Source organism: Etheostoma spectabile, unplaced genomic scaffold (genome assembly GCF_008692095.1).
Source record: "Etheostoma spectabile isolate EspeVRDwgs_2016 unplaced genomic scaffold, UIUC_Espe_1.0 scaffold00009714, whole genome shotgun sequence".
Classification (NCBI taxonomy): domain Eukaryota; kingdom Metazoa; phylum Chordata; class Actinopteri; order Perciformes; family Percidae; genus Etheostoma; species Etheostoma spectabile.
Window position 1 is genome coordinate 1 of NW_022603738.1, and position 26,314 is coordinate 26,314.

At 43.1% G+C, this 26,314-nt stretch overlaps 4 protein-coding genes and 1 long non-coding RNA gene across 10 annotated transcripts; 1 reads left to right on the plus strand and 4 right to left on the minus strand.

Annotated features, from left to right (window-relative positions):
• Positions 1-289: 289 nt before the first annotated feature.
• LOC116679183 (alpha-1-antitrypsin-like protein CM55-MS) lies at positions 290-4,933 on the minus strand (the record flags this gene model as incomplete). 2 transcript variants are annotated; one of them, XM_032508878.1, is given in 6 exon segments in its annotated part: positions 290-437; positions 891-1,084; positions 1,500-1,570; positions 1,863-2,384; positions 2,469-2,523; positions 4,837-4,844. In XM_032508878.1, coding segments are annotated over 5 exon segments (987 nt in total), but the record flags the coding sequence as incomplete, so codon positions are not given.
• LOC116679188 (uncharacterized) lies at positions 939-9,291 on the plus strand. Its single transcript, XR_004329462.1, has 2 exons — positions 939-1,076; positions 9,252-9,291. It is a non-coding gene; the product is annotated as an uncharacterized LOC116679188 (long non-coding RNA).
• LOC116679182 (alpha-1-antitrypsin-like protein CM55-ST) lies at positions 7,285-16,041 on the minus strand. Of its 5 annotated transcripts, none has more exons than XM_032508876.1 (7): positions 16,036-16,041; positions 10,063-10,117; positions 9,457-9,978; positions 9,259-9,329; positions 8,864-9,060; positions 7,612-7,759; positions 7,285-7,532 (listed from the first exon to the last, which is right to left on the minus strand). In XM_032508876.1, the coding sequence occupies exons 2-7, from the start codon at positions 10,112-10,114 to the stop codon at positions 7,332-7,334; spliced, it is 1,191 nt and encodes a 396-aa protein (XP_032364767.1). In that variant the 5' UTR covers positions 10,115-10,117; positions 16,036-16,041; the 3' UTR covers positions 7,285-7,331. The 5 variants fall into 5 exon arrangements, with proteins under 5 accessions (XP_032364767.1, XP_032364765.1, XP_032364762.1 ...); XM_032508874.1 differs by adding an exon at positions 12,705-12,712 and having other exon boundaries at positions 9,457-10,117; XM_032508871.1 differs by lacking the exon at positions 16,036-16,041 and adding exons at positions 12,649-12,668; positions 15,822-15,825 and having other exon boundaries at positions 9,457-10,117.
• LOC116679186 (serpin A3-5) lies at positions 13,741-15,564 on the minus strand. The gene is made up of 5 exons (XM_032508881.1): positions 14,961-15,564; positions 14,765-14,835; positions 14,338-14,528; positions 14,045-14,192; positions 13,741-13,980 (listed from the first exon to the last, which is right to left on the minus strand). The coding sequence occupies exons 1-5, from the start codon at positions 15,550-15,552 to the stop codon at positions 13,792-13,794; spliced, it is 1,191 nt and encodes a 396-aa protein (XP_032364772.1). The 5' UTR covers positions 15,553-15,564; the 3' UTR covers positions 13,741-13,791.
• Positions 16,042-18,646: 2,605 nt separating the features above from the next.
• Positions 18,647-20,877, minus strand: LOC116679185 (serpin A3-3). The gene is made up of 5 exons (XM_032508880.1): positions 20,267-20,877; positions 20,063-20,133; positions 19,631-19,833; positions 18,959-19,106; positions 18,647-18,891 (listed from the first exon to the last, which is right to left on the minus strand). Exons 1-5 carry the CDS (start codon positions 20,844-20,846, stop codon positions 18,700-18,702), a joined length of 1,194 nt encoding a protein of 397 aa, XP_032364771.1. The 5' UTR covers positions 20,847-20,877; the 3' UTR covers positions 18,647-18,699.
• Positions 20,878-26,314: the final 5,437 nt, after the last annotated feature.

Below are 26,314 nucleotides of genomic sequence, written 5' to 3' on the forward strand. Positions count from 1 at the left end.
GTACCGTCTATTTGCTGGATAGTGTCAAGGTAACCCCACCCTACGGTACCGTCTATTTGCTGGATGGTCAAGGTAACGGTTGGTGGCTGTTATAAGCAGATAATCCTGTTGACAGCGACGTTATTGTTCATATTTTGGCCCAATGTTTCTGGTCGTAGTGGTTGTCATAGTGACTGAAAGTGTGATGTGAGTTGCTAAAAGAAACAACACACTGTTTTCAGGTAACTTTTTGATTTGAAAAAAGTTCTAGAGGAAACAGTGAAATAATAAAATATATTCTGTTACTTACATCTGAGACGGACAATCCCTGCTCCTCGGAAATGCCTCTCAGATTCGCACGATCACCAAACATGTCCTTCATTTCCCATTTCTGACAGCACATCGTCAGGTTGTAGGAAGTCTTGATGGAGAACTTGGGAATATATACCTCATGTCTCCTAAACATATGGGGGGGGGGGGGAGAGAAGAAGACAGACATTCAGTGAATCTGACTAGGGTTATCCCTACAGAGATAGACCTTTTAGTTAAAGAGTAAGATCCATTTAGTTTAACATGAAACAGAAATCACCACAACTCAAACCCACCAGACTCCATGTAATAATCACTACTTTTAGCGTGTATAGAGCAGCTATCTCCACCAGCCTCCATGTAAATATCACTACTTTTAGCGTGTATAGAGCAGCATATCTCCACCAACTCCATGTAAATAATCACTACTTTTAGCATGTATAGAGCAGCATATCTCCACCAGACTCCATGTAAATAATCACTACTTTTAGCGTGTATAGAGCAGCATATCTCCACCAGACTCCATGTAAATAATCACTACTGTGTACTATATGTAATTTATAAAGGTTTCTAGTGTTAGTGTATTGTTAAATTCTACCAACTTGGGTTTCATCCACTTCAACCATTTGGTGACGTGGTTGGGGCAGATGGCGTTCTCCAGCGTTGCCATGACGTCAGGCAACATCAGCAGCATGGAGTAGGAGCTGTTGAAGGGCAGCTGAAGGACCGTGGTGTTCAGCACGTGGTCGTGATAGGTGTGGAAACGTTCCTCCATGTTCATCATGGCGGTTCGAACCTGGACGATGACGATTTAACATGAAGACACACAGAGTCCTTATCCCTCCTGATGTCCTCGGGTCAAATCTGACCCTTTAAAAAATATCTACATCTGAAATATGAGTTTTGTTTTTAAATAAATTACCACAAAAAATGGATTGGATTCCTTACAACACTCTTTCATTCAAAATTTCTGCTTTTTTAACTCTAATATCAGGTATAATTCTATACAAATGAGGGTTATCGGCCATGAATTCCAAAAAATATAAAACTAGTAAGGTGGTGGTAGTGGAAACTAAAAGAAATGCTGAAAAAGGGACAAAAAAGTGAATTTTTGTCTGTTTTTGACCCTTGAGGACCACACCAGGGTTAGACAGAAGCTACTTTTCATTCCCAAAATCATGTTTTTCTGAATCAAGAGAGAAACTCTGAACCTTTGTGTTCTCGTCCACGTGGAAGTCGTCCTGCTGGGTGAGCTGAGGGTCAAACGGAGTCGCCCACTTTCCTGTTAACAGAAATAATACACAACCTTAAAAGTGTGATCACAAAACGCCAAATCATTTTAACATTTCATCAAAACTCCCCATATGGTTTGCAGCGGGGGGGGGGGGGGGGGGGCACTCCATAAAGCTGCATTATATATGATCTCCAGCAGAGGGAGACTCTGTTTCTGTAGAACTCTATGAGAAGGTGACCCACTTTCCTCAGTTAACATTTATTATGAAATGCTCCTATGGATCGGGTTGGGGGGGGGGGGGGACCAATAGCCGAGTTTTTTCGGGGGCTGGTTGATTTACCTTTGTAGTAGATGTAGCTGATGAGATACATGACGGTGCTTGGATCCAGGCTTTCCACCAGCTTGTCAATCTTCCCGTTGGTCTTCCCCTCCACGTACTTATTGATGGTATCTGCACTTTCGGTGGTTTTGGTGAAGTCCACGTTGAACCCGTCTGTGAAGTACGACTGCTTCAGGGTCTGCAGGAACTCCGGCTTTGGCTTGAAGCGGTTGTCCACGAACACGGCGGTCCCTTCGTCGGCGTCCCCCTGGGATGCGTTGTTGGCCCTCTGGAGGAGCGTCTGGAAGGCCTGGTCCACATCGGTCTGGGTCAGGAAGGAGCTGTTGAAGCCCAGACCCCTGAAGAGCTGGCGGTGCGTGTCCCCCTGCGCGCCCACGGACAACATGGCCAAGGCGGTGGACACGGAACTCGGGGAGAAGAAGACGTTCTGTCCCTGAGAGTCAGCGTGAGCTGCTAGCTTCCTGTAGAGGTGGAAGGAAAACTCTTGGTTGGCTTCGTTCACCTGGGAGACGCTGTTGGCGCTGCCGTCCACTGCAGTGTCTTGGACGGCCTTGTCATGGCCGTGACCCGAATGGTGATCGCCATGGTGATCGCCTCTGCCAACGCAGATCACCGCTGATAGGACCCAGAGACCCACGGCTGCACGCATCATCATCATGAACTGAGACAAAAGATCACAAGGTCAAAAGTTCAAGTCATTATTTGTTCGTGTTACACAATGTTTGCTGTTGCTCCAAACTGTCGTTTAATCTGGAGGCCAAATCGAATCAGGGTAAAGTTACATGTGACTTTGAAATCTAACCCACAAAGAAAGCAAATTAGATGACTTGACAGTTATATATTCATTATATGTTCAGCATCAGAGAGAAACAAGCTGTAATGTTACCCTACAGGACAGATGTTCATCATCAGGTAGAAACAAGCTGTAATGTTACCCTACAGGACAGATGTTCATCATCAGGTAGAAACAAGCTGTAATGTTACCCTACAGGACAGATGTTCATCATCAGGAGAAAACAAGCTGTAATGTTACCCTACAGGACAGATGTTCATCATCAGGTAGAAACAAGCTGTAATGTTACCCTACAGGACAGATGTTCATCATCAGGGAGAAAAAGCTGTAATGTTACCCTACAGGACAGATGTTCATCATCAGGTAGAAACAAGCTGTAATGTTACCCTACAGGACAGATGTTCATCAGGGAGAAACAAGCTGTAATGTTACCCTACAGGACAGATGTTCAGCATCAGGTAGAAACAAGCTGTAATGTTACCCTACAGGACAGATGTTCATCATCAGGGAAAACAAAGCTGTAATGTTACCCTACAGGACAGATGTTCATCATCAGGGAGAAACAAGCTGTAATTTACCCTACAGGACAGATGTTCATCATCAGGGAGAAACAAGCTGTATTGTTACCCTACAGGACAGATGTTCATCATCAGGTAGAAACAAGCTGTAATGTAACCCTACAGGACAGATGTTCATCATCAGGTAGAAACAAGCTGTAATGTTACCCTACAGGACAGATGTTCAGCGTCCACTAAAAGTTGTGTTGTTGTTGCTGACAGCGTCAGATTATTATTCTAAGTGTGTGACAACATTATGGGATGGATCCCTACAGAGATAGACCTTTTAGTTAAAGAGTAAGATCCTTTTAGTTTAACATGAAACAGCCCCGACATCACCATCACCAAACCCACCAGACTCCATGTAAATAATCACTACTTTTAGTGTGTATAGAGCAGCATATCTCCACCAGACTCCATGTAAATAATCACTACTTTTAGCGTGTATAGAGCAGCATATCTCCACCAGACTCCATGTAAATAATCACTACTTTTAGTGTGTATAGAGCAGCATATCTCCACCAGACTCCATGTTAATAATCACTACTTTTAGCGAGTATAGAGCAGCATATCTCCACCAGACTCCATGTAAATAATCACTACTTTTAGTGTGTATAGAGCAGCATATCTCCACCAGACTCCATGTTAATAATCACTACTTTTAGCGTGTATAGAGCAGCATATCTCCACCAGACTCCATGTAAATAATCACTACTTTTAGCGTGTATAGAGCAGCATATCTCCACCAGACTCCATGTTAATAATCACTACTTTTAGCGAGTATAGAGCAGCATGTCTCCACCAGACTCCATGTAAATAATCACTACTTTTAGTTTGGCTAGAGCAGCATATCTCCACCAGACTCCATGTAAATAATCACTACTTTTAGCGTGTATAGAGCAGCATATCTCCACCAGACTCCATGTAAATAATCACTACTTTTAGCGTGTATAGAGCAGCATATCTCCACCAGACTCCATGTAAATAATCACTAATTTTAGCATGTATAGAGCAGCATATCTCCACCAGACTCCATGTACATAATCACTACTTTTAGCGTGTACACTTTTGATGCTTTTTCTCAATGTTTGTCACTTTTTAGATGTTTTCAACACAACGTAACACTTACTTATTAACTTTAGTTTACAGTTATTTGGGGAATTTATGGTCAGTAAACCTAATTTATAGGAAATTATACCTAATGTTAGAGTTAGAAAAGCAGAAATTGTGAATTATTTAGACTAAAATTAAAGGAATGGATGTTGATGGATAATCAAAGACTGGAATATGTCAACCTTTACTCAATACTATTTCAAAAACACTTTAATTTGTTTTCAAATGCTATAAAATTGAAGAAGACACCACAAAATTAATGAAAGTAGAGATTTGTACTTGGCAAGAGCGTTGGGTGGAATCAATCATGTTATTTTTGGGAATTAAAAAGAACATTGATATAGGACAACATGAGGACAATTTGTAAATGCAAAAATGACAAAAATGTTGACAAACTGACACGAATATTGAAAAAGTAAAAGAAAACCTTTCTAGGAAAACGGGTCATTTTGAGAACATGAGGGTTAGACGTGTATATAAAACATAAGAGTCCATCTTTCTAACAGCTTACCTTCTCCTGGTCGACGCAGACTGGACACAGACAGACCTCCCCTTCAGAAGATAAACCAGAGGAACTGCCCTTTGGCTTCGTTTGTCCTCTGTCTCTGTGTTTGTTTGTCCTCTGTCTCTGTGTTTGCTCGCCCCCCCACCCCCCCCATGCGCTCTGTGTGATGTGTAATGATTACTGTCTCACGTCATCATGTGCACAAACATGTAAATGTCTGCAGCCTTGTCCTCTAGAAATCACTTTAACCCTCGGGTCTTCCTGTCAAAATTAAAAATCAACACTTTTGGTGGTGCTGCTTTTTTTTCACGACATGAGGGCAACATGAGGACAACATGGGGACAACATGAGGACAACATGAGGACAACATGAGGACAACATGAGCGCAACATGAGGACAACATGAGGACAACATGAGGACAACATGAGGACAACATGAGCGCAACATGAGGACAACATGAGGACAACATGGGGACAACATGAGGACAACTGCAAAAGTGACTATTATTGCCCATACTTATTATTATTATTCCGCCAGATTTTTGTCCCGCTACTAGTCCCGGAGCGTTGCCAACACGTGCACACACAATACATCAAAACGTGTGTAATGATCAGGAATGGGGGGCTATGACTTTTCAAAGAGATTTGCCGCGCGGTTTTCACGAAATTGGCAAAAAACTGCGAAAGATTTCTCATAGACTTGAATGGGAAATGTTTGGGATATCGCTCAACATCGCTCCAAACCCCCCCTCTTTGGGACCGTGCTGTGTCGCCATACTTTAACGTAGCAACGTGATTAAAAGTTTAAACAGAAGACAAGACTTTGGTGTTTATTGGGCTGAATGGGCGTTCAGATATCAAGCACGGTTTCTCCCAAATCCCAGTTTACGTATCGTCCCATTTTCAGACCGTCTCAGATTTTCCAATGTGTGTGTATGTGGTGAATGTTGAGACTAGAGTGGAGGACAGAGTGGGGGGATTAAAAAAATCATCTTGGTTCTCTCTCTATAACTTGCTCCCACGCCAACAATTCTAACTTGTCATGGCCAATTTATACAGCAAAACGTAGGTATTCTTGTCTAGTTACAGCCAATGTGATCATTTATGCGACATGAATTATATTTTTTGCCCACCGACCTTTCAAATGACAAGAGGTCCCAATCTTCCTCCATTCACTTTCATGTTAAACATCGTCCACATTTCTGGGCAGAACGCAGAGCGAAGACCTTTTTTACATCGCTGATACGCCGACATTTCTAAGTTTATCCACATAAATTTTATATCAATACGTTCACAAAGGCCTTCTGGTGCCCACGGGAACCTTATTTTACTGATAGCTAGTATCACTTTGATGATATGATCATTTGTTTGAGAGCTTGTTCAGTGTCTGAATAGCGGGTGACAGCAGGTGCCAGGTGCGGTCGTTAACTGATTACAGATCAAAGAGATGACATCACAGAGATAAAAGGCTTCCTATTGGTCCTTAGTAACCAGGCAACCATACTCTGTATGTCTGTCTGTCACATCTATCTGTCTCCCTCTCTCTCAGACACACACACAGACACACACACACACGTCCTAACGTCTTAAATAGGTTTTGAAAAGTTACATCTCTGAAGGGTTAAGACGCTTATTATTTTTTATTAAGTTTTATCGATATTTGCATGTGCACCAAGTAGGAGGCACACTGATAACAATTGTGCTGAATTTTCTATTTATTAATATTATACAGTCTGATAACTTATTGGACTTTAACTTATCATTCACCTTCAATAATGTAGCTGTCCTCAATTTAGGTCAATTTTATGTGTGTGTGTGTGTGTGTGTGTGTGTGTGTGTGTGTGCGTTTGCAGTCGTTTGTAGTCTGGTTTCCTGTTTTGTCTTATTGTGGTAGTCTGGTTTCCTGTCTTGTCTTATTGTGGTAGTCTGGTTTCCTGTCTTGTCTTATTGTGGTAGTCTGGTTTCCTGTCTTGTCTTATTGTGGTAGTCTGGTTTCCTGTCTTGTCTTGTGATTGTGTTATTTTTGGTCTTGCCTCGTTCATGTTCTGTTTCCTGTTTTATTGTGATAGTCTAGTTTTACTTCCTGCCTTAGTTTTTAGGATTTTAATACCCAGAACACTGTCAACCTCTTTTTATAATCTGATCTGTTAGAAATGATGTAATGATGTTATCCCTTCATACCTTCAAGATTCCAGACACACACACACACACACACACACACACACACAAATTTCCTAATCATGATTTTTATATTTTAACTCTAGGTACACACACATACATTCTGTTATTTAATCGTTGAGGTGACGGAACTTCCTGTGTTTTCCAGATTATGTAATTTCTTAGATTGTAGGAAAAAAACTTTTCTGGGAGAGGAGCCCCAGAGCCCCGTTATATCCCCCCCCCCCCCCCCCCCCCCTTTGCCCTTACATTGTCAATAAAGCAAGAGACAACAACCAAAGGTTTCTCTAACTCTTTATATATGAGCTGGACCCAGAGAAACCATCAGACGGTCGGGTTGAGGATCTTGCCCATGAAGAGGATCTTCTCCGTGTTGCGTTCAGTGATCATGACCATGAACGGACGGTTGAACTTCAGCACCGAGACTTTGGTCGGGACTTCAATCGTCCGTCCGATGAGGACGGCGGTGGCGGCTGCAGCTTCGGCACCGGTCTCGTCCACGTCCAGCGTCGCTTTGTGCAGAACCTGCAACGCAGAGTCAGTGAGACAACAGACGAATGGAAATGGAATGTGTGTGAAATGATAAAATATTCTGGTTTCTTACTTTTGAGACGGCCAGTCCCCCCTCCTCTGAAATGCCTCTCAGATTTGCACTGCCACCAAACATGTCCGTCATTCCCATTTCTGACAGCACATCGTTCAGTTTGTAGGAAGTCTTGATGGAGAACTTGGGAACATATAGATTATGTCTCCTGAAACATATGGGGGGGGTGGGGGAACGACATTCAGTGAATCTGACTAGGGTTATCCCTACAGAGATAGACCTTTTAGTTAAAGAGTAAGATCCTTTTAGTTTAACATGAAACAGAAATCAACATCACCAAACCCACCAGACTCCATGTAAATAATCACTACTTTTAGCGTGTATAGAGCAGCATATCTCTACCAGACTCCATGTAAATAATCACTACTTTTAGCGTGTATAGAGCAGCATATCTCTACCAGACTCCATGTAAATAATCACTACTTTTAGCTTGTATAGAGCCTTATATCTCCACCAGACTCCATGTAAATAATCCCTACTTTTAGCGTTTATAGAGCAGCATATCTCCACCAGACTCCATGTAAATAATCACTACTTTTAGCATGTATAGAGCCATATCTCCACCAGACTCCATGTAAATAATCACTACTTTTAGCGTGTATAGAGCAGCATATCTCCACCAGACTCCATGTAAATAATCACTACTTTTAGCATGTATAGAGCAGCATATCTCCACCAGACTCCATGTAAATAATCCCTACTTTTAGCGTGTATAGAGCAGCATATCTCCACCAGACTCCATGTAAATAATCACTACTTTTAGCATGTATAGAGCAGCATATCTCCACCAGACTCCATGTAAATAATCACTACTTTTAGCGTGTATAGAGCAGCATATCTCCACCAGACTCCATGTAAATAATCACTACTTTTAGCGTGTATAGAGCATCATATCTCCACCAGACTAACATACCATACTATGATAAAGAGAAGTCTAAGTCTATTAAATTGAACTCTGTTTCCTTTTCTTTCCAAACGGGACATAAACCCCGGTCTCCTGTGTTTCACAACCGTCCTCCTTACCAGGACATTTGGCGCTCTTCTACTTCCTGCTTTGTTCCTGTCACAACTACTGCGGCCACCAGAGGGCAAAACCAATAGAAACCTAAATATAGGTCCAAATGATGCAGGAACAAACTACTTATGGGGGCGTTTTTGGGGGGAGACCAGTCTATTGGACAGGACAAAGCTGAGGACCTTATTCAGTGTCAACCCTTCCACATATTAGATGTAGAAACCAAGATTCTCCAACCTGGGTCTTGTCATAGCCTTCAACCATTTGGTGACGTGGTTGGGGCAGATGGCGTTCTCCAGCGTTGCCATGACGTCAGGCAACATCAGCAGCATGGAGTAGGAGCTGTTGAAGGGCAGCTGAAGGACCGTGGTGTTCAGCTCGTGGTCGTGATAGGTATGGAAACGTTCCTCCATGTTCATCATGGCGGTTTGAACCTGGACGATGACAAAAAAAACGAGGGTGTTACAACATCACGCTTTTCTAAATTGTGTTGAAGAATGTTTATATATCTTCAGTCAATATCTTCTGTATATCTTGACAATATCTGTATATCTTCTAGGTTTAGACTGAACCCCCAATGTTTACGTCTGGCTCCGCCCTCGTTAGTTATCCATTCAGAATAAAGACTGAACCTTGGTGTTCTCGTCCACGTGGAAGTCGTCCTGCTCGGTGAGCTTAGGGTCAAACTGAGTCGCCCACTTTCCTGTTAACAGAAATAATACACAACGTGTGGTCTGATACGTGCAACTCAACCTCAGAATATGTGAGCAGATCTTCCATTATGACATCATATCACAGACAGACTAGACCTCATCCCAGGACCTTCTTACCTTTGTAGTAGATGTAGCTGATGAGACACATGACTGTGTTTGGATCCAGGCTTTCCACCAACTTGTCGATCTTCCCGTTGGTCTTCCCCTCCACGTACTTATTGATGGTATCTGCACTTTCGGTGGTTTTGGTGAAGTCCACGTTGAACCCTTCTGTGAAGTACGACTGCTTCAGGGTCTGCAGGAACTCCGGCTTTGGCTTGAAGCGGTTGTCCACGAACACGGCGGTCCCTTCGTCGGCGTCCCCCTGGGATGCGTTGTTGGCCCCCTGGAGGAGCGTCTGGAAGGCATGGTCCACATCAGTCTGGGTCAGGAGGGAGCTGTTGAAGCCCAGACCACTAAAAAGCTGGCGGTGCGTCTCCCCCTGCGCGCCCACGGACAACATGGCCAAGGCGGTGGACACGGAACTCGGGGAGAAGAAGACGTTCTGTCCCTGAGAGTCAGCGTGAGCTGCTAGCTTCCTGTAGAGGTGGAAGGAAAACTCTTGGTTGGCTTCGTTCACCTGGGAGACGCTGTTGGCGCTGCCGTCCACTGCAGTGTCTTGGACGGCCTTGTCATGCCCGTGACCCGAATGGTGATCACCATGGTGATCGCCTCTGCCGAGGCAGATCACCGCTGATAGGACCCAGAGACCCACGGCTGCACGCATCATCATCATGAACTGAGATAAAAGATCAAAAGGTCACAAATTCACGTCATTCTTTATTGTTTGTTTTAATGAGGATAGGATCTCTAAACCAGCTGGTCCAGGTGGTCCTGGCCCACGTTCACCACTAGCCTACAACGTCTACAGCTGAACCCTCTTAACAGGATTCACCTCTTTGCCTAACCAGGGAAGCTAACCAGGACCACAAATACCTCAAACCTCTCAAAACCCAGAGACCCACAGCTGCACGCATCATCATCATCATCATCATCATCATGAACTAAGACAAGACATCACAAGTTCAGCTCCATGGTCTTAATGAGGAAACTGATTGGACTGGAGGGAGTTTCTGAAGTTCAGTATAATGTGAAGCTGATGAGGGCTGTTCAGTTACTTTTAAAGAAATCTGATTAAAGGCTGGTATTATTCATATTCATATATATTCATCCAGATGGACAACAATACTCATCAAAGCACTTACCAAAACTTAAAAATGTGCAAAACATGTGAATCTCCCTAAACAACTCCCCCAGTCCTGACTCAGAAAGACCACCTGGCTTCTTACCTCTCGACCAGAGAAACAACTCGATGCTAATTAGCTCGATCAACTGGTGAATACCAACTAGACTTAAAGTAACTGAAGTCTAACTCAAACTGAATATTGCGAGAACTTTGTCTTCAAAAAGTTCAAATTCAAGACAAAAGAAGGGAGACGCCCCCCCCCCCCCCCCAATTAAGGATTACATAAAAGCAAATTATATTTGACCCATAATTAACAATCCTCAACTAATTTGAATTTGTACAGTAAAGGCCAAAAGTTTGTTTACACCTTCTCATTCAACGCATTTCACACGGTTTGTTGAGTCCATAATTCCTCATGTGTTCATTCATAGTTCTGATGCTTCAGTGATATCTGCAATGGAAACAGTCCTGAAGATAAAGGAAACTCATTTGGTATATCAGCATCATCAGAGGTGGAGGGCGTGCATGAGTGAGCCCCCCCCCCCCCCCCCCCCCTAACACTTGTGTTGTCCTTGGGTTCGATTTGACCCGTTTTCAAAGTTTTTAAAAAAAGAAAGAATATAGGTTTTCTTTGAACCAAATTGCCCAAAAACAACATGGATGGTTCTGTGGGTTCTTCAGGTAAAATCAATATTTACCTTCGTATAATTCTGGGTCTTCTATTTAATTTTGTACCATTTGAAAAAAAAAAATGTTTTAATGGTTTCAAAACAATATTCTGGCTAAACTTTGACACACACTCTCAACATCTTAGTCAAATTAATTCATTATTTAATTGTTTTTACTCAAATAATTGGCATAATGTCATGTAAATGAGGCTCGTTGGCCATAAATTCAAAAAATAAATGTGAAACCTGTGGTAACAAGTTGGTGTTAGTGTTAAATTTAAGTCACAAAAAGTTTTAGAAAAGGTTTCAAAAGCATCTAGAAAGTCGATGAAAACGTCAAAAAACGTCAATTTTGCAACACAAATGGTCAGAAAAAGTATCAAATGTTAACAAAAGTGACAAAAATATTGAAAAAATGATAAAAATGTTGAACAAATGACACAGATATTGAAAAAGAAACACAAATGTTGAGAAAAGTCAACGTTAACAAAAGTGACAAAAATTAATTAAAAAAAGTGACAAAAAGTTTCAGAAAAGTTTCAAAAGCATCTGAAAAAGTCAAAAAACAATGTTAATTTTCCATTTTGGAACACGAGGGCTACAGGACAAAGACCTAATCGGGTAATGTGCAGCAGGTTGTAGACCCCAGCACGCACCCCCCCCCCCGACCCGCCCACATGAGCCACATACAGACTGATAGGGGTCATCACAATAAAAACTAATGAATATAACAAATAACACGAAAAAACACCCATACAATTAAATATGAATTCTTAAATATTACTGGCCCCCTCTTTGTGATGAAACAGCTCAAAATGACAAATGTTGCAAAAATAGTAAATTATTAAATTAATTAATATTACCAGCACCCACTATTGTTAATCTAATGAACATAAAAAACATCAAAGAAGTAAATGTAGCCATCTCTCCAGGATGTACCGTTACGTCTCAAAAGTTTTCATCCCTCGTGTCGTCTTCCCATCAAAATTGAAAATCAACACTTCTGTTGACGCTTTTTTAATCAATTTTTTAACTTTTTTTACGTTTTTGTCCCTTTTTTTCCAATATTTGTCACTTTTTTTGACGTTTTCAACACTACGTAACACTAACTTAGATACTCACTAACTGGAATTTATGGTCAACAAACCTCATTTATAAGAAATTATACCTAATGTTTGAGTTAGAAAAGCAGAAATTAGGAATTATTGAGACTAAAATGAAAGGAATGGATGTTGATGATAATCACAGACTGGAATATGTCAACTTATACTCAATACTATTTCAAAACCACTTCAGTTTGTTTTACAATGCTATAAAATTGAATAAGCGGAAACCTACAGGAAAACGGGTCATTTTGAGAACATGAGGGTTAGACGTGTATATAAAACATAAGAGTCCATCTTTCTAACAGCTTACCTTCTCCTGGTCGACGCAGACTGGACACAGACAGACCTCCCCTTCAGAAGATAAACCAGAGGAACTGCCCTTTGGCTCTGTTTGTCCTCTGTCTCTGGGTTTGTCCTGCCGCCCCCCCCCCCTCCCCTCCACGCTGTGTAATCATGTTTCATGCTGACTCACCACATATTGAGGCTGAAGCAGGTAAACACACAAGCCTTGAACCCAGCAGCAGTTTAACCCCCCAGGACAGATGGATTCCAACATGTTGTAAGTGCACACAGCTCGATGGCTTCCTGGACGGGGGGGGACGGGGGGTGTTCTTAGCATGCAGGCTGCAGGAAACTCCCTGACCCAGCATGCATGAGTTCACAGCAGCACGACTGGGTTCTGCAACATGTGTGAGTTGGTGTGAGAATAAAACTGATCTACTCCAGTGAGTTGTTTCAGTGAAACTAAACGTGGTCGTGAGCAGTGGTGTTGGTTGAGCCAGAAGACAACAGGTCACACACACTGGACATGACTGGTCCCCAGGAAGCACATTCAGGTTTTAAAGGAGTTTAATGTTGACGTTTCAAGTTAGTTGTCACATACTATTATTTCAATCATGTCTCTAGCCCTTTAGAAAGGGAGACCCCATCAGGATGCTGCATAAGCCCCACAATGTCATAACTGGTACGTACAAGTCTGTGAGTAGGACAAATCATGAGTGTGTCTAGGTCTTTACTCCTTACATTTGACCCATTAAAAAAAAAAAAAATTGCCCATCTTTCCAATTTTTTGTGATTACCCTTCAGTTCCAAATTCTTAGTTTAACTATTCCTACTCATTCAAGCAGTAACATGGCATCATACAGCATTCACTCTAGTTGGGGCCAGGCTACCTTAAACATCAAAAATGTTATAACATATTATTGGCCACAATGTCTAATCCATCCAAGGTAGACTGACAACCTGTCAGGTCAAGGATCTGTACTAATGGAAGTACTTTACGATTTAACTACTGGCACAATGATTCAGAAAGAGGAAAGATGCGGTTGAGCTCCATTGTGTATATGTATAATATTTTCTCTTCAAGATGTACAAAAAAAAACTCAAGCAAAAGACAAACATTTGACTCCTTTAGTTATGAGATGCAACAGCTGAGCTGGACCCAGAGAGACCATCAGACGGTCGGGTTGAGGATCTTGCCCATGAAGAGGATCTTCTCTGCATTGCGTTCAGTGATGAGGACCATGAACGGACGGTTGAACTTCACGGGGTCATTGATAGACGTCACTCCGACTGAGACGCCTGTGGCGGCGGCAGCGGTGGCGCCGGTCTCGTCCACGTCCAGCGTGGCTTGGTGGACAACCTGCAAAGCAGAGTCAGTGAGACGACAGACGGAGGACTGTGAAATAAAACAGTCTGTTACTTACATCTGAGACGGACAGTCCCTGCTCCGCTGAAATGCCTCTGAAGTTTGCACGGTCACTGAACATGTCCGTCATTCCCATTTCTGACAGCACATCGTTCAGGTTGTATGAAGTCTTGATGGAGAACTTGGGAATATATACATTTTGTCTCCTGAAACATATGGGGGGGGGGGGGGGGGGAAGACAGACATTCAGTGAAGCCACTAGGGAACAAGCTTCATTTAGTCCAAGCAGAGTACCTTATTCAGTGTCAAACCTCCCACATATATAACCATTAAAGTCCAGATTCTACCAACCTGGGCTCGGCCATCATCCAGTTGGAGACGTGGTCTGGGGAGATGCCGTTCTCCAGCGTTGCCATGACGTCCGGCATCATCAGCAGCATGGAGTAAGAGCTGGTGAAGGGGAGTACAAGGACCATCGTGTTCAGCTCGTGGTCTTGGTAGGTGCGGAAACCAGTCTCCACATTCATCATGAGGACCGGAACCTGGACCATGACAAGTTAACATGGAGACACAGAACAAACGATGCTTCATTGGACTGGGATCCATGCAGCCCTGTATTGTTAAAAACTAATTAGGGCGTTACAACTATCAGGTTGCCCCAACTTTGACATGAAAAATGTATATATCTTTTGTAAATCAATTCCCAATAGACCCCCGCTCCCGGTGTTAATTACTGAGACTCAAATCATTTCCACCAAATAAAGACTGAACTCTGAACCTTTGTATTCTCGTCCACGTGGAAGTCGTCCTGCTCGGTGAGGTTAGGGTCAAACTGAGTGGCCCAAGTTCCTGTTAACAGAAATAATACACAACCTTTGGTTTGATACGTGCAACTTAACCTCAGAATATGTGAGCAGATCTTCATTTGTGAAGATATCACAGACAGACTGGACCTCATCCCAGGACCTTCTTACCTTTGTAGTAGATGTAGCTGAGGAGATACATAACGGTGTTCGGATCCAGGTTTTCCACCAGCTTGTCAACCTTCCCATTGGTCTTCTCCTCCACGTACTTATTGATGGTATCTGCACTTTCTGTGGTTTTGGTGAAGTCCACGTTGAACCCCTCTGTGAAGTACGACTGCTTCAGGGTCTGCAGGAACTCCGGCTTTGGCTTGAAGCGGTTGTCCACGAACACGGCGGTCCCTTTGCTGGCGTCCCCCTGGGATGGGTTGTTGGCTCCCTGGAGGAGCGTCTGGAAGGCCTGGTCCACATCTGTCTGGGTCAGGGGTGCGGTGGTGAAACCAAGACCATTGAAAAGCTGGCGGTGCGTCTCCCCCTGCGCTCCCACGGACAACGCAGCCAAGGCGGTGGACACGCAGAAAGGGGAGAAGAAGATATTCTGTCCCTGTAAGTCAGCGTGAGCTGCTAGCTTCCTGTAGAGGCTGAAGGAAAACTCCTGGTTGGCGTCATTCACCAGGGAGACGCTGTTGGCGCTCGCTACGCAGATCACCGCTGAGAGGACCCAGAGAACCACGGCTGTACGCATCCTCATCATCATCATCATGAACTAAGACAAAAGATTACAAGTTCAGCTCCATGGTTTTAAGGAGGAAACGGATTGGAGGGAGTTTCTGAAGTTCAGTATAATGTGAAGCTGATGAGGACTGATAAGTTACTCTTAAAGAAATCTGACTAAAGGCCGGTATTCATCAAGATGGACAACAATACTCATCAAACCTCTTACCAAAACTTAATATGCAAAACTTGAGAATCCCCCCGAACAATACCCCCAGTCCCGACTCAGAAAGACCGCCTGGCTTCTTACCTCTCGACCAGAGAAACAACTCGATGCTAATTAGCTCGACCAACTGGTGAATACCAATTAGCCGTAAAGTAACTGAAGTCTAACTCAAACTGTGGACGTGAGGGTGGAGAGAGCAATGACCAGAACTGAACCTCCAGCCCTCTTTAAAGGACAGAGAGACAATCAACCTAATGTGGACCAGGTGTAGACCAGCAATCAAGCTAATGTGGACCAGGTGTAGACTAGCACACGTCTTCCTGCCTCCTACCAGCTCACATGAGTGGGAGGGGTCATCACCATTGTATTGTGTGTGTGCGTGATTGTGTGTGTCTGTCTGTGTGAGTATGTGTCTGTTTGTCAAGGCTTATTATCTTGGTTTTGTGAAATAGCCATCTGGTGAGTGTGTGTGTGTGTGTGTGTGTGTGTGTGTGTGTGTGTGTGTGTGTGTGTGTGTGTGTGTGTAATTAAGTGTGTAACAGGCCGTGCCATCCCATGCTGCAGATCAGATGGAAACTGGAAGTCCCGCCCAGTTCCTGGAAGAGGAAGCCGATTGGTGCGGCATGCTCAACTGACGAACCAATCAAGGAGAGCCACTGAAGTCTTCCACCAATTAAAGAGCCTGATTGGCTGCAGCTGCCAGACCAAGAAACTAGGCTCGTTCGAGGTGATCCAGGTCTGCGCAGAATCGATCACCGGCGATCGGCGCCCGTTGCATGCCGGTTAGATTTGTGTCCGACTTGATCCCGACTTGCTCTGACGTCATGCACACGTGGGCAACGGAAATCTCACGAGAGCGAGGCGGCCGCAGTTCTGAGACGCAGGCGGCGCAGTTGCTTTTCACCGACTGCAAGAGCCAGGCGGACCCAGAGCATGCTGGGAAACGCCGGCTTCTCAGCTGATTTAACACCTGATTGGTTTACAACATGATGACGTTTTATATAAACTTTTTATTGTTTTTGAATCGGAGCGATTTTAATTGCTATTTGTCTGATTTAAAGACTTATTCTGTCCAGAACACATGTTGAGGCTGATAGTTACGTTTAGAAGTCAAAGAGATAAATCCGTTCAGATCACGGATCATCTCCAGTCTGTTGTTTATTAAAATCAGCAACAGGTCGCATGTAGAGCACTTTGCCAGCTACTCTGTCATAACTAAAACAACTGGAGACTGTGTACCAGCTGGTATGTGGGTCTGATTATATTTTATTAAATCGGAATCGCACCACAGTGTTTTCATCACTTCCTGTCCAGCCTGAAGGAGCTGGAATCGGCTGGAAACTGTCCGACTTTACCGAAGCTTTCTGTCACCGCCCCCCCCCCCCCCCGCTGCTGCCGCCTGCTCTCGTCCACTTTACAGGCGAGGCGCAGTTCATCTCGAACGAGCCTACTATGTGCATACTGGGCAATAGCAGCAATGACTATTGTTTCTCATACTTATTGTTATTTTGGCTGTTTTTTGTCCCGCTACTAGTCCCGGAGCGTTGTCAACACGCACACACACAATACATCAAAACGTGTGTAATGATCAGGAATGGGGGGCTATGACTTTTCAAAGAGATTTGCTGCGTGGTTTTCACAAAATCTGCAAAAAAGGTAAACATTTTCTCATAGACTTTGATTGGAATTTTTCACAAAATTGCTCCAAACCCAAAAAACTCAACCCCCCCCCTCTTTGGGACCGTGCTGTACCGCCATACTTTAACGTAGAAACATGATTAAAAGTTTAAACCAAAGACAAGACGTTGGCCTTTATTGGGCTGAATGGACGTTCAGAAGTTCTGCCACAAACACACCTATCATGAGACAGCTCCCTGGAGGCCATGTTGTCCTCTCTTTGCTGGACATGTCAAAGTAAAGTCAACTCAGATCAGCTGTTACTAATGATATTAACTATAGACCTGTGGTGACCACGGCCTTTACTCAACCATTGTCCATCACCATAGCAACAGAGGGAGAGAAGAGGGAGAAGTGGTGTCATTGGTCAACTAACGTGTCATGGACTAACTGACCAACTGACTCCTGACCTCAACACTACCAGCTGTTTCCAGAGACGAGACATGAAGAGGAAGGAGAAGTGGTATTGGTCAGCTACCCGGTCACAATGGACCACACCCACCAGGCTCCATGTAAGTAAACACTCATTTTAGCATCTTAACACACTTCAAAGTCTACAGAAACCAAATCAAACTATGAAAAGCTCTTTTCAGTCGTCGCTACACTTTTCCCACCATGAAAAACTCCAGTATTGGTGTAACACATTTTACATGTGAAAAACGTTTGCGCTATATTCAGTACTTTTATAAATGAAGTCTGGTTTTGCACTAGCTACATCAGCAGTTTCTGGAAAAATGAACATCTTATAGAAAGATCTTTACATTTTAAACTTCTCGACATTCATTCCAAATTAACCCAGTCTCACTTTAACTAGTCCTATTAGTTCTTGGTCATTGAAGCATCATACAGCAGTCACACTAGTTATGTCCTGCCAACTTACTAACATTTTTATTAGCCTCAACATCTAAACCCACTAAGGTAGACTGACCCAAGCGTTGAGGTGGTTGAAGTTTCTGGAGAAAACACAAGTCCATCAGAACTCACCAGTCCAGTTTCCAAACCAATTGTCCTGCCTAAAGTACTTTCATACTTTATGTACTGTATGTATTCATTATACTCCAACTTAAGTAAAATTATCCGTGCATTACTTGAGTAAAGATTTTTATACCCAGAGTTGTTCATAAAGTGGCCATCACGGTCAACCTTATTGTATTTCTATAATCTGATCCGTTATTGATTACCAATATGTTGATCATACATTATATAACATTTCAACTGTCAAAGCAAGAGACCAAAATGTTTTTGACTCCTTTATTCATGAGATGCAACAGCTGAGCTAGGACACAAAGACCATCAGAGGGTCGGGTCGATGATCTTGCCCATGAAGAGGATTTTCTCCGTGTTAAATTCAATGATGATGACCATGAACGGACGGTTGAACTTCAACACAGGGGCCCCGATGGACGTCAGTTCAGGTCTGGCTGCTGAGACGGCTGTCGCCTCGGCGCCGGTCTCGTCCACATCCAGCGTCGCTTGGTGCAAAACCTGCAACGCAGAGTCAGTGAGACGACAGGCGGATGAATGTGTGAAGTCAAACAGTCTGGTTTCTTACCTCTGAGACGAGCAGTCCTCGCACCTCGGAAATGCCTCTGAAGTTTGCACGGTCACTGAACATGTCCGTCATTCCCATTTCTGACAGCACATCGTTCAGGTTGTAGGAAGTCTTGATGGAGAACTTGGGAATATATACATTTTGTCTCCTGAAACATATGGGGGGGGGGGAGACAGACACTCAGTGAAGCCACTAGGGAACAAGCTTCATTTGGCCATCAGGGCCTTAAACAAGGATCTGCTGTTAAAAAAAAAAAAACCTGACTCAGACCATTCTTAGTGATTGACAACATTATGGGATGGATCCCACAGAGATATACCTTCTAGTTAAAGAGTAAGATCCTTTTAGTTTAACATGACAAGAAATCACCAGACTCCATGTAAATAATCACTACTTTTAGCGTGTATAGAGCAGCATATCTCCACATGTAAATGGGTACATTAAGAGTTTATTCCAACCAGACCAGAGTGGTTGGTGAACAGTGGCAAGATGAATCAAGACGGCCTAAACCAGAACTACAAACCAGCGAACAACTATAGACAATTAACCTACAATGGTTTCCTGTTCTTACCAAATGGGACATGAGCCCCGGTCTCTTGGGTGAGTCCTAAAGTACCTTATTCAGTGTCAACCTCCCACATATTGAAGCATAAAAATCCAGATTCTACCAACCTGGGCTTGGTCTCCATCCTAGCCTTCAACCATTTAGAGACGAGGTCCTGGGAGATATTGTCCTCCAGCGTTGCCATGTCGTCAGGCATCATCAAGAGCATGGAGTAGGAGCCGGTGAACGGGAGTTGAAGGATCGTGGTCTTCAGCTTGAGGTCTCGGTAGGTGCGGAAACTTGCCTCCATATTCATCATGAGGACCGGAACCTGGACAGTAACAATTTTAAACATGAAGACAGAATGAACGATGAGTCATTGGACCGGGACGCCTGCAACCTGGTCTCGTCAAAAACTCATTAGGGTGTTACAACTATCAGTTTGCCCCCAAATGGGCATGAAACTGTCGTACGTTTCATAATTTAATTCCCCCATCAGGCTCCTGCTTCAGGTCTGGCTACTACTGTGACGCAAGATTTCTTCAAAATAAAGACTGAACCTGTGTGTCGTCGTCCACGTGGAAGTGGTCCTGCTCGGTGAGGTTAGGGTCAAACCGAGTCGCCCACGTTCCTGTTAAACCATGAGCAGAAATAAAACAACTTTTGGTTTGATATGTGCAACATAACCTCAGAACATGTGAGCAGATCTTCCATTATGACATCATATCACAGACAGACTAGACCTGAACCCAGGACCTTCTTACCTTTGTAGTAAATGTAGCTGATGAGATACATGACTGTGCTTGGATCCAGGTTTTCCACCAGCTGGTCAATCTTCCCGTTGGTCTTCTCCGCCACGTACTCATTGATAGTTTCAGCACTTTGTTCGGCTTTGGTGAAGTCCACGTTGAACCCGTCTGCGTAGTACGACTGCTTCAGGGTCTGCAGGAACTCTCGCTTTGGCCTGAAGCGGTTGTCCAGGTACACGGCGGTCCCTTCACTGGAGTCCCCCTGGAATGGGTTGTTGGCCCCCTGGAGGAGTGTCTTGAAGGCCTGGTTCACATCTTTCTGGGTCAGGGAGTTGCTGAAGCCCAGACCATTGAAAATCTGGCGGAGCGTCCTCCCCTGCGCTCCCACGGACAACGCAGCCAAGGCGGTGGACACGCAGATCGGGGAGAAGAGGATGTTCTGTCCCTGGGAGTCGGCGTGAGCTGCTAGCTTCCTGTAGAGGCTGAAGGAAAACTCCCGGTTTGCGTCATTCACCAGGGAGACGCTGTTGGCGCTCTCCACGCAGATCACCGCTGAGAGGACCCAGAGAACCACGGCTGTACGCATCATCATCATGAACTAAGACAAAAGATTACAAGTTCAGCTCCATGGTTTTAAGGAAACTGATTGTACTGGAGGGATTTTCAGGAGTTCAGTATAATGTGACTGAGGAGTACGTGGGCTGTTAAATTACTCTTAAAGAAATCGGAGTAAAGGCCGATATTCATCATGTTATTTAAGTACATGCACTTTTGTACCACCAACTATCCTATTATAATTTCATATTCAGTATCCTAGTATTTAATTTATAGTCTGTGCAAGTGACTTTGCTGCTGTAACATTTGACGTGAGCAAAACCCTTTGAACCCCCTGAACAGGATTCACCTCTCTGCCTAACCCAGGAAAAACTCAATGAACATTGACCGTCATTACTCACTTCACACCATAGGAAGTTAGAGAAATAAGCTAAACAAGACCACAGATACTCATCAAACCCCTTACCAAAACTTAAAACTGTACAAAACATGTGAATCTCCCTAAACAATTGCCCCAGTCCTGACTCAGAAAGACCCAACTCTTACCTCTCGACCAGAGAAACAACTCGATGCTAATTAGCTCGACCAACTGGTGAATACCAATTAGCCGTAAAGTAACTGAAGTCTAACTCAAACTGTGGACGTGAGGGTGGAGAGAGCGATGACCAGAACTGAACCTCCAGCCCTCTTTAAAGGACAGAGAGACAATCAAGGTAATGTGGACCAGGTGTAGACCAGCAATCAAGCTAATGTGGACCAGGTGTAGACTAGCACACGTCTTCCTGCCTCCTACCAGCTCACATGAGTGGGAGGGGACATCACCATTGTTTTGTGTGTGTGCATGATTGTGTGTGTCTGTCTGTGTGAGTATGTGTTTGTTTGTCAAGGCTTATTATCTTGGTTTTGTGAAATAGCCATCTGGGGCCTGTTACACAAAACTAGGATAAGGGATTAAGCCGGGATATTCAAGTTACCCTGGATGAATTTATCTTGGACTTGGTTGCACAAAACCAGATTGACTTAAACCCAGCCCAGTAACCATGGAGATTTATTCTTTGCGGCTAGCCTGGTACAGAGCAGGCCAACAGCCGGGCCCACAGCCGGGCCCACAGCCGGGCCCACAGCCGGGCCCACAGCCGGGCCCACAGCCGGGCCCACAGCCGGGCCAACAGCCGGGCCAACAGCCGGGCCAACAGCCGGGCCAACAGCCGGGCCAACAGCCGGGCCAACAGCCGGGCCAACAGCCGGGCCAAGATTAATCCTGGAGTCTCATGTGTCAAATCAGCTGCCGTCTGATCCCAGATAAACGTGTTTAACAGTTATTCCGTTGTCTTCTGCATGTGTTCTGCTTTATTTTTATTAACATGCATTAGCCTACTTGTCACTATTGTTGTTGCTAGTTTAATTTAAACCCTACTACAGCTGTTTAGATGTTAGAAATGGTTGCACTGGCACCCTGATGCGGAGCGGGACTTTTCCCGGTGGGACGGTAGTGTGTCAAGGCTGCCTGGCGTGCGTCCGCTGCCCAGTGCCCGGTGGCCGGTGCCCGGTGGCCGGTGGCCGGTGCTCGAAACCCGTCAGGTCCAGGTGCTTTCCCACTCTGCATAGAGCTTATTGCCTGTGATATTTCAGCATTTGTTATGGGGGCATCGAGGAAAGCTCGGTCTTCTGTACTAATTTTTGGTAATTCCAGGCCATTTAGAAAGATTTAATTTCGTCTGTGCTCACGGAGGTTTGCGATGTGTAAAGTTCCTCATAGTATGCCTCTGACGAAAGACTAATTTCAGGAATTGCCCTACGTGCTGCTGCCTTTCTAAGTTGATGACACAGTAATTTTCCTGCTTTTTCGCCGTGTTCATAGTATGATTGTTTTGTTTTATGTAGTAACCGTTCTGTCTGTTTTATGGAAAGGTTATTATATTCTGTTTGCAGCAATAACCGTTTTTTATAGAGATCAGGAGTAAAATCCTGAGCTAAACCGTTGTCAGTGTCTGATATCTGTTGGGTTAATTCTATAAGATGTTTGGTTTGTTCTTTTTTCTTGTGAGCCGCATATGAAATAATCTGTCCTCTAAGATAGGCTTTGAGTGACTCCCATATAGTGGTAAATGACATTCCAGGGGTGCTGTTGATCTCTAGGTAAAGGTCAATTTGGTCCGAAATTAGTTTATGAAATGACCTATTTGCTAGCAAAAGTGTGTCAAGTTGCCATGAGCGCTGAGGCGTGGGATTGTTTGGGAATGCCATGTCTAACTGGACAGGGCTGTGGTCGGAGATCACTATGGCGTGGTACTGGCAGTTAGTTACCAAGGAGATGGTCCTGTCGTCAATCAAATGAAAATCAATTCTCGAGTATGAAAGATGAACTGGTGAGAAAAAAGAAAACTGTCTGGTAGTGGGATTGGAGTGTCTCCAGGGATCGAATAACTTGTAGGATTGCATGATCGACAACAATAGCGCACTTGATTTAGAGACAGATTAACTTTGCCTGGTGCTAGACTTGTCTAGTGATGGCTGTAGAGTACAGTTGAAGTCTCCCCATAATATTGGCAAATGTGAATTAAGATCAGGGAGTTTACCAACGAGGCTAGAAAAGAACTGAGGGTTGTCCCAGTTGGGACCATAGAGATTGACCAATGCAACTAAGTTGCCAAATAACTTCCCTGTCACAATGATAAAGCGGCCCTTATTATCTGGTATTTCATTGCCAGACACAAATGGAACACCTTTCCTTATTAGTATCGCCGCCCCCCTGGACCTATCACCATTGTTTGAGTGGAAAATCTGGTCGATCCAGCCTTTCTTCAGATTATTGTGCTCAGTATCCCGGAGGTGGGTCTCCTGAAGAAACATAATATCTGAACCCAGTGATTTTAAGTGAGTAAAAACCCTGCTGCGTTTGATAGGATGTTGTATCCCTCTAATATTCCAACTCATAAATCTGATTGAACCCAAGGTTGTGGTATTAGCCATTCTCTAGATCGGGGGTTCCCAAAACCTTCAGCCCACGACCCCCAAGGTAACGGTGCAAGTGACTTGCGACCCCCCCACTATAAACGTATATAAACATTGCGCGCAACCGCGCACGCGCTATAGGCGTGAAAATCAAAAGAGCTGTTCCCTTTTTAGTAATTTAGCCACTAGTTTTATCTTGTGTTAAAATCATGGCTAACGTATGCTATTTCTAATCGTTTTAAAATTTTTATTTTATTTCTGGAAATCAACTTGCGACCCCCCCCTCTCTGGCTCGCGACCCCCCTGTGGGTCCCGACCCCCACTTTGGGAATCACTGCTCTAGATGAAGTGTAAACCTATATCGTCCCCAAGACAGAAGTAAAACTATAGGTGAAACGCAGGACCCTGCCACGGCATATATATATATATATATATATATATATATATATATATATATATATATTGTGTAGCTAACTTAAATAGGAAGAAGAAGAAATTGTACTATAACAAGAAAATTACAGAAATAAAACATGACAGCAAACAGTTACGGAATACATTGAATAATATATTAAGAGGAAATAATAAATCAACTCCAGCTTATTTAGAAAATGAAGGTGATTTTCTTACTAAATCAAGTGATATAGCAAATTGTCTCAATGATTATTTCATAAATAAAATAAATAATCTTAAAAATACTACAGAGATACACAACACGGATTTGTCAAAAACATTGATAAATAAGATCATGGAAGATAAAACATGTAGCTTTAAATTTAAGAGTGTAAGTGTTTGAAAAGTTGAATTACTTCTGATGAATTGTAAAAACAAACCACCTGGTGTGGACTATCTCGAATATAAATTGATTAAGCCAATAGTTTCAATCATTGCTCCTACTATTGCTCATATAATTAATGTGTGTTTTACGGAAAATATTTGTCTGCAAGCATGGAAAATATGTAAAGTTGTGCCAATACCAAAGAATAAGAAAATGCCTTTCTCTGGATCAAACAGTAGACCAATAAGTCTATTACCACTTCTTGGTAAAATAATGGAAAGAATTGTTAATGAACAGATTCAGTTTTATTTTTTGAAGAATAATTTAATTACAGTTTCTCAGCATGCATACGGAGGAAAACACTCAACAGCCACTGGCCTGACTCAGACGGTTGATGACTGGTTTAAGGATATGGACGAGAGGAAAATAATAGGTGTTGTGATGCTTGATTTTACTGCAGCATTTGATATAATTGACCACAACTTACTGTTAAAAAAATTGGAATATTATGGTTTTTCACAAACCGTATTTTTATGGATGGAAAGTTATTTGACTGACAGGAGACAATTAGTTTACCTCAATGGAAGTTTTTCAAAGGTAAGGCTTGTGAAACATGGAGTGCCTCAAGGAAGTTGTCTTGGGCCACTCCTTTACACAATCTTTACTAATGATTTACCCTCTGTTTTAGATAAAGCGAGTATTTCAATGTTTGCTGATGATTCTACTGTATATTTATCAGGAACTAATATTGGTGATCTAAATACCAAACTACAGAGAGAGCTACAGTCAGTGGTGGACTGGATCAGGACTAGATCAGGACTGGATCAGGAGTAACAAACTGATTCTCAATGGCTCTAAAACTACCAGTTTAGTGGTTGGAACTCATTTCTCTTTAAATTCCAAACCGAAACTTGAACTCAGAATAGAGCAAACTTTTGTAGAGCAAAGAGAAGAGGCTAAACTTTTGGGTGTGATGATTGACAGTAGACTGTGTTGGGACAAACACGTTCAAAAACTGGTAACTAAAATGGGCAACACCTTGTCGGTTATTAAAAGGTGTACAGGCATCTTGACACCACAGACGGTTAAACAAGTCCTTCAGGCTTTGTTTTTTTTCACATCTGGATTACTGTTCAGTGGTGTGGTCCAGCACTTCAGCAATTAATATGAAAAAATTACAAGTGATGCAGAATAAAGCGGCACGTGTGGCTCTGTCGGGGGGGTTTAGATCAAATGTTGATGAAATGCATGAACAACTCACATGGCTTAAAGTTAAAAATAGATTTGTGTATTCGCTAATGGTTTTTTTACATAACATTATAACAAACAAAACACCTTTTACTTTATACACAAAACTGTCCTTTAGTACTGCTACACATCATTATCCAACAAGGCATGCAGTAGGAGGAGTTTTATTTTACCTAAAGTGAAAACCAAATCAATTCAACGTTCAGTTAAGTACAGAGCAGTGTGTGAATGGAACTGTGTGTGTGTGTGTGTGTGTGTGTGTGTGTGTGTGTGTGTGTGTGTGTGTGTGTGTGTGTGTGTGAATGGAACTCTCTCCCAACAACTGTTAAACACAACTCTCAGTATGGCTTTAAAAAATCACTTAAGACATATTTATTTCAAAGGAATTAAATATTTAATATAAAATTAGTTGGTACAGGGCTTTTGTTTTGTTATTGTATTTCTTAAAATAGATTAATCTATTCGGAGTAGTGTCTTTTGTTTAATTCTTTTCTATTAATTGTGTTAACTGTAAGATTTACTTATGATTT

Bases quoted from the DNA above. Each gene is read 5' to 3' on its own strand.
- LOC116679185 (XM_032508880.1), bottom strand. From the start codon at position 20,846: ATGATGATGATGCGTACAGCCGTGGTTCTCTGGGTCCTCTCAGCGGTG. The intron at 20,134-20,266 runs GTAAGAAGGTCC...ATGGTTTAACAG, and splicing joins CAGCTACATTTACTACAAAG to GAACGTGGGCGACTCGGTTT. The intron at 19,834-20,062 runs GTTCAGTCTTTA...GTTACTGTCCAG, and splicing joins ACGTGGACGACGACACACAG to GTTCCGGTCCTCATGATGAA.
- LOC116679186 (XM_032508881.1), bottom strand. From the start codon at position 15,552: ATGATGATGATGATGAGGATGCGTACAGCCGTGGTTCTCTGGGTCCTC. The intron at 14,836-14,960 runs GTAAGAAGGTCC...TTCTGTTAACAG, and splicing joins CAGCTACATCTACTACAAAG to GAACTTGGGCCACTCAGTTT. The intron at 14,193-14,337 runs GTTGGTAGAATC...CATATGTTTCAG, and splicing joins TGGATGATGGCCGAGCCCAG to GAGACAAAATGTATATATTC.
- LOC116679182 (XM_032508875.1), bottom strand. From the start codon at position 10,114: ATGATGATGATGCGTGCAGCCGTGGGTCTCTGGGTCCTATCAGCGGTG. The intron at 9,330-9,456 runs GTAAGAAGGTCC...TTCTGTTAACAG, and splicing joins CAGCTACATCTACTACAAAG to GAAAGTGGGCGACTCAGTTT. The intron at 7,760-8,863 runs GTTGGAGAATCT...CATATGTTTCAG, and splicing joins AAGGCTATGACAAGACCCAG to GAGACATAATCTATATGTTC.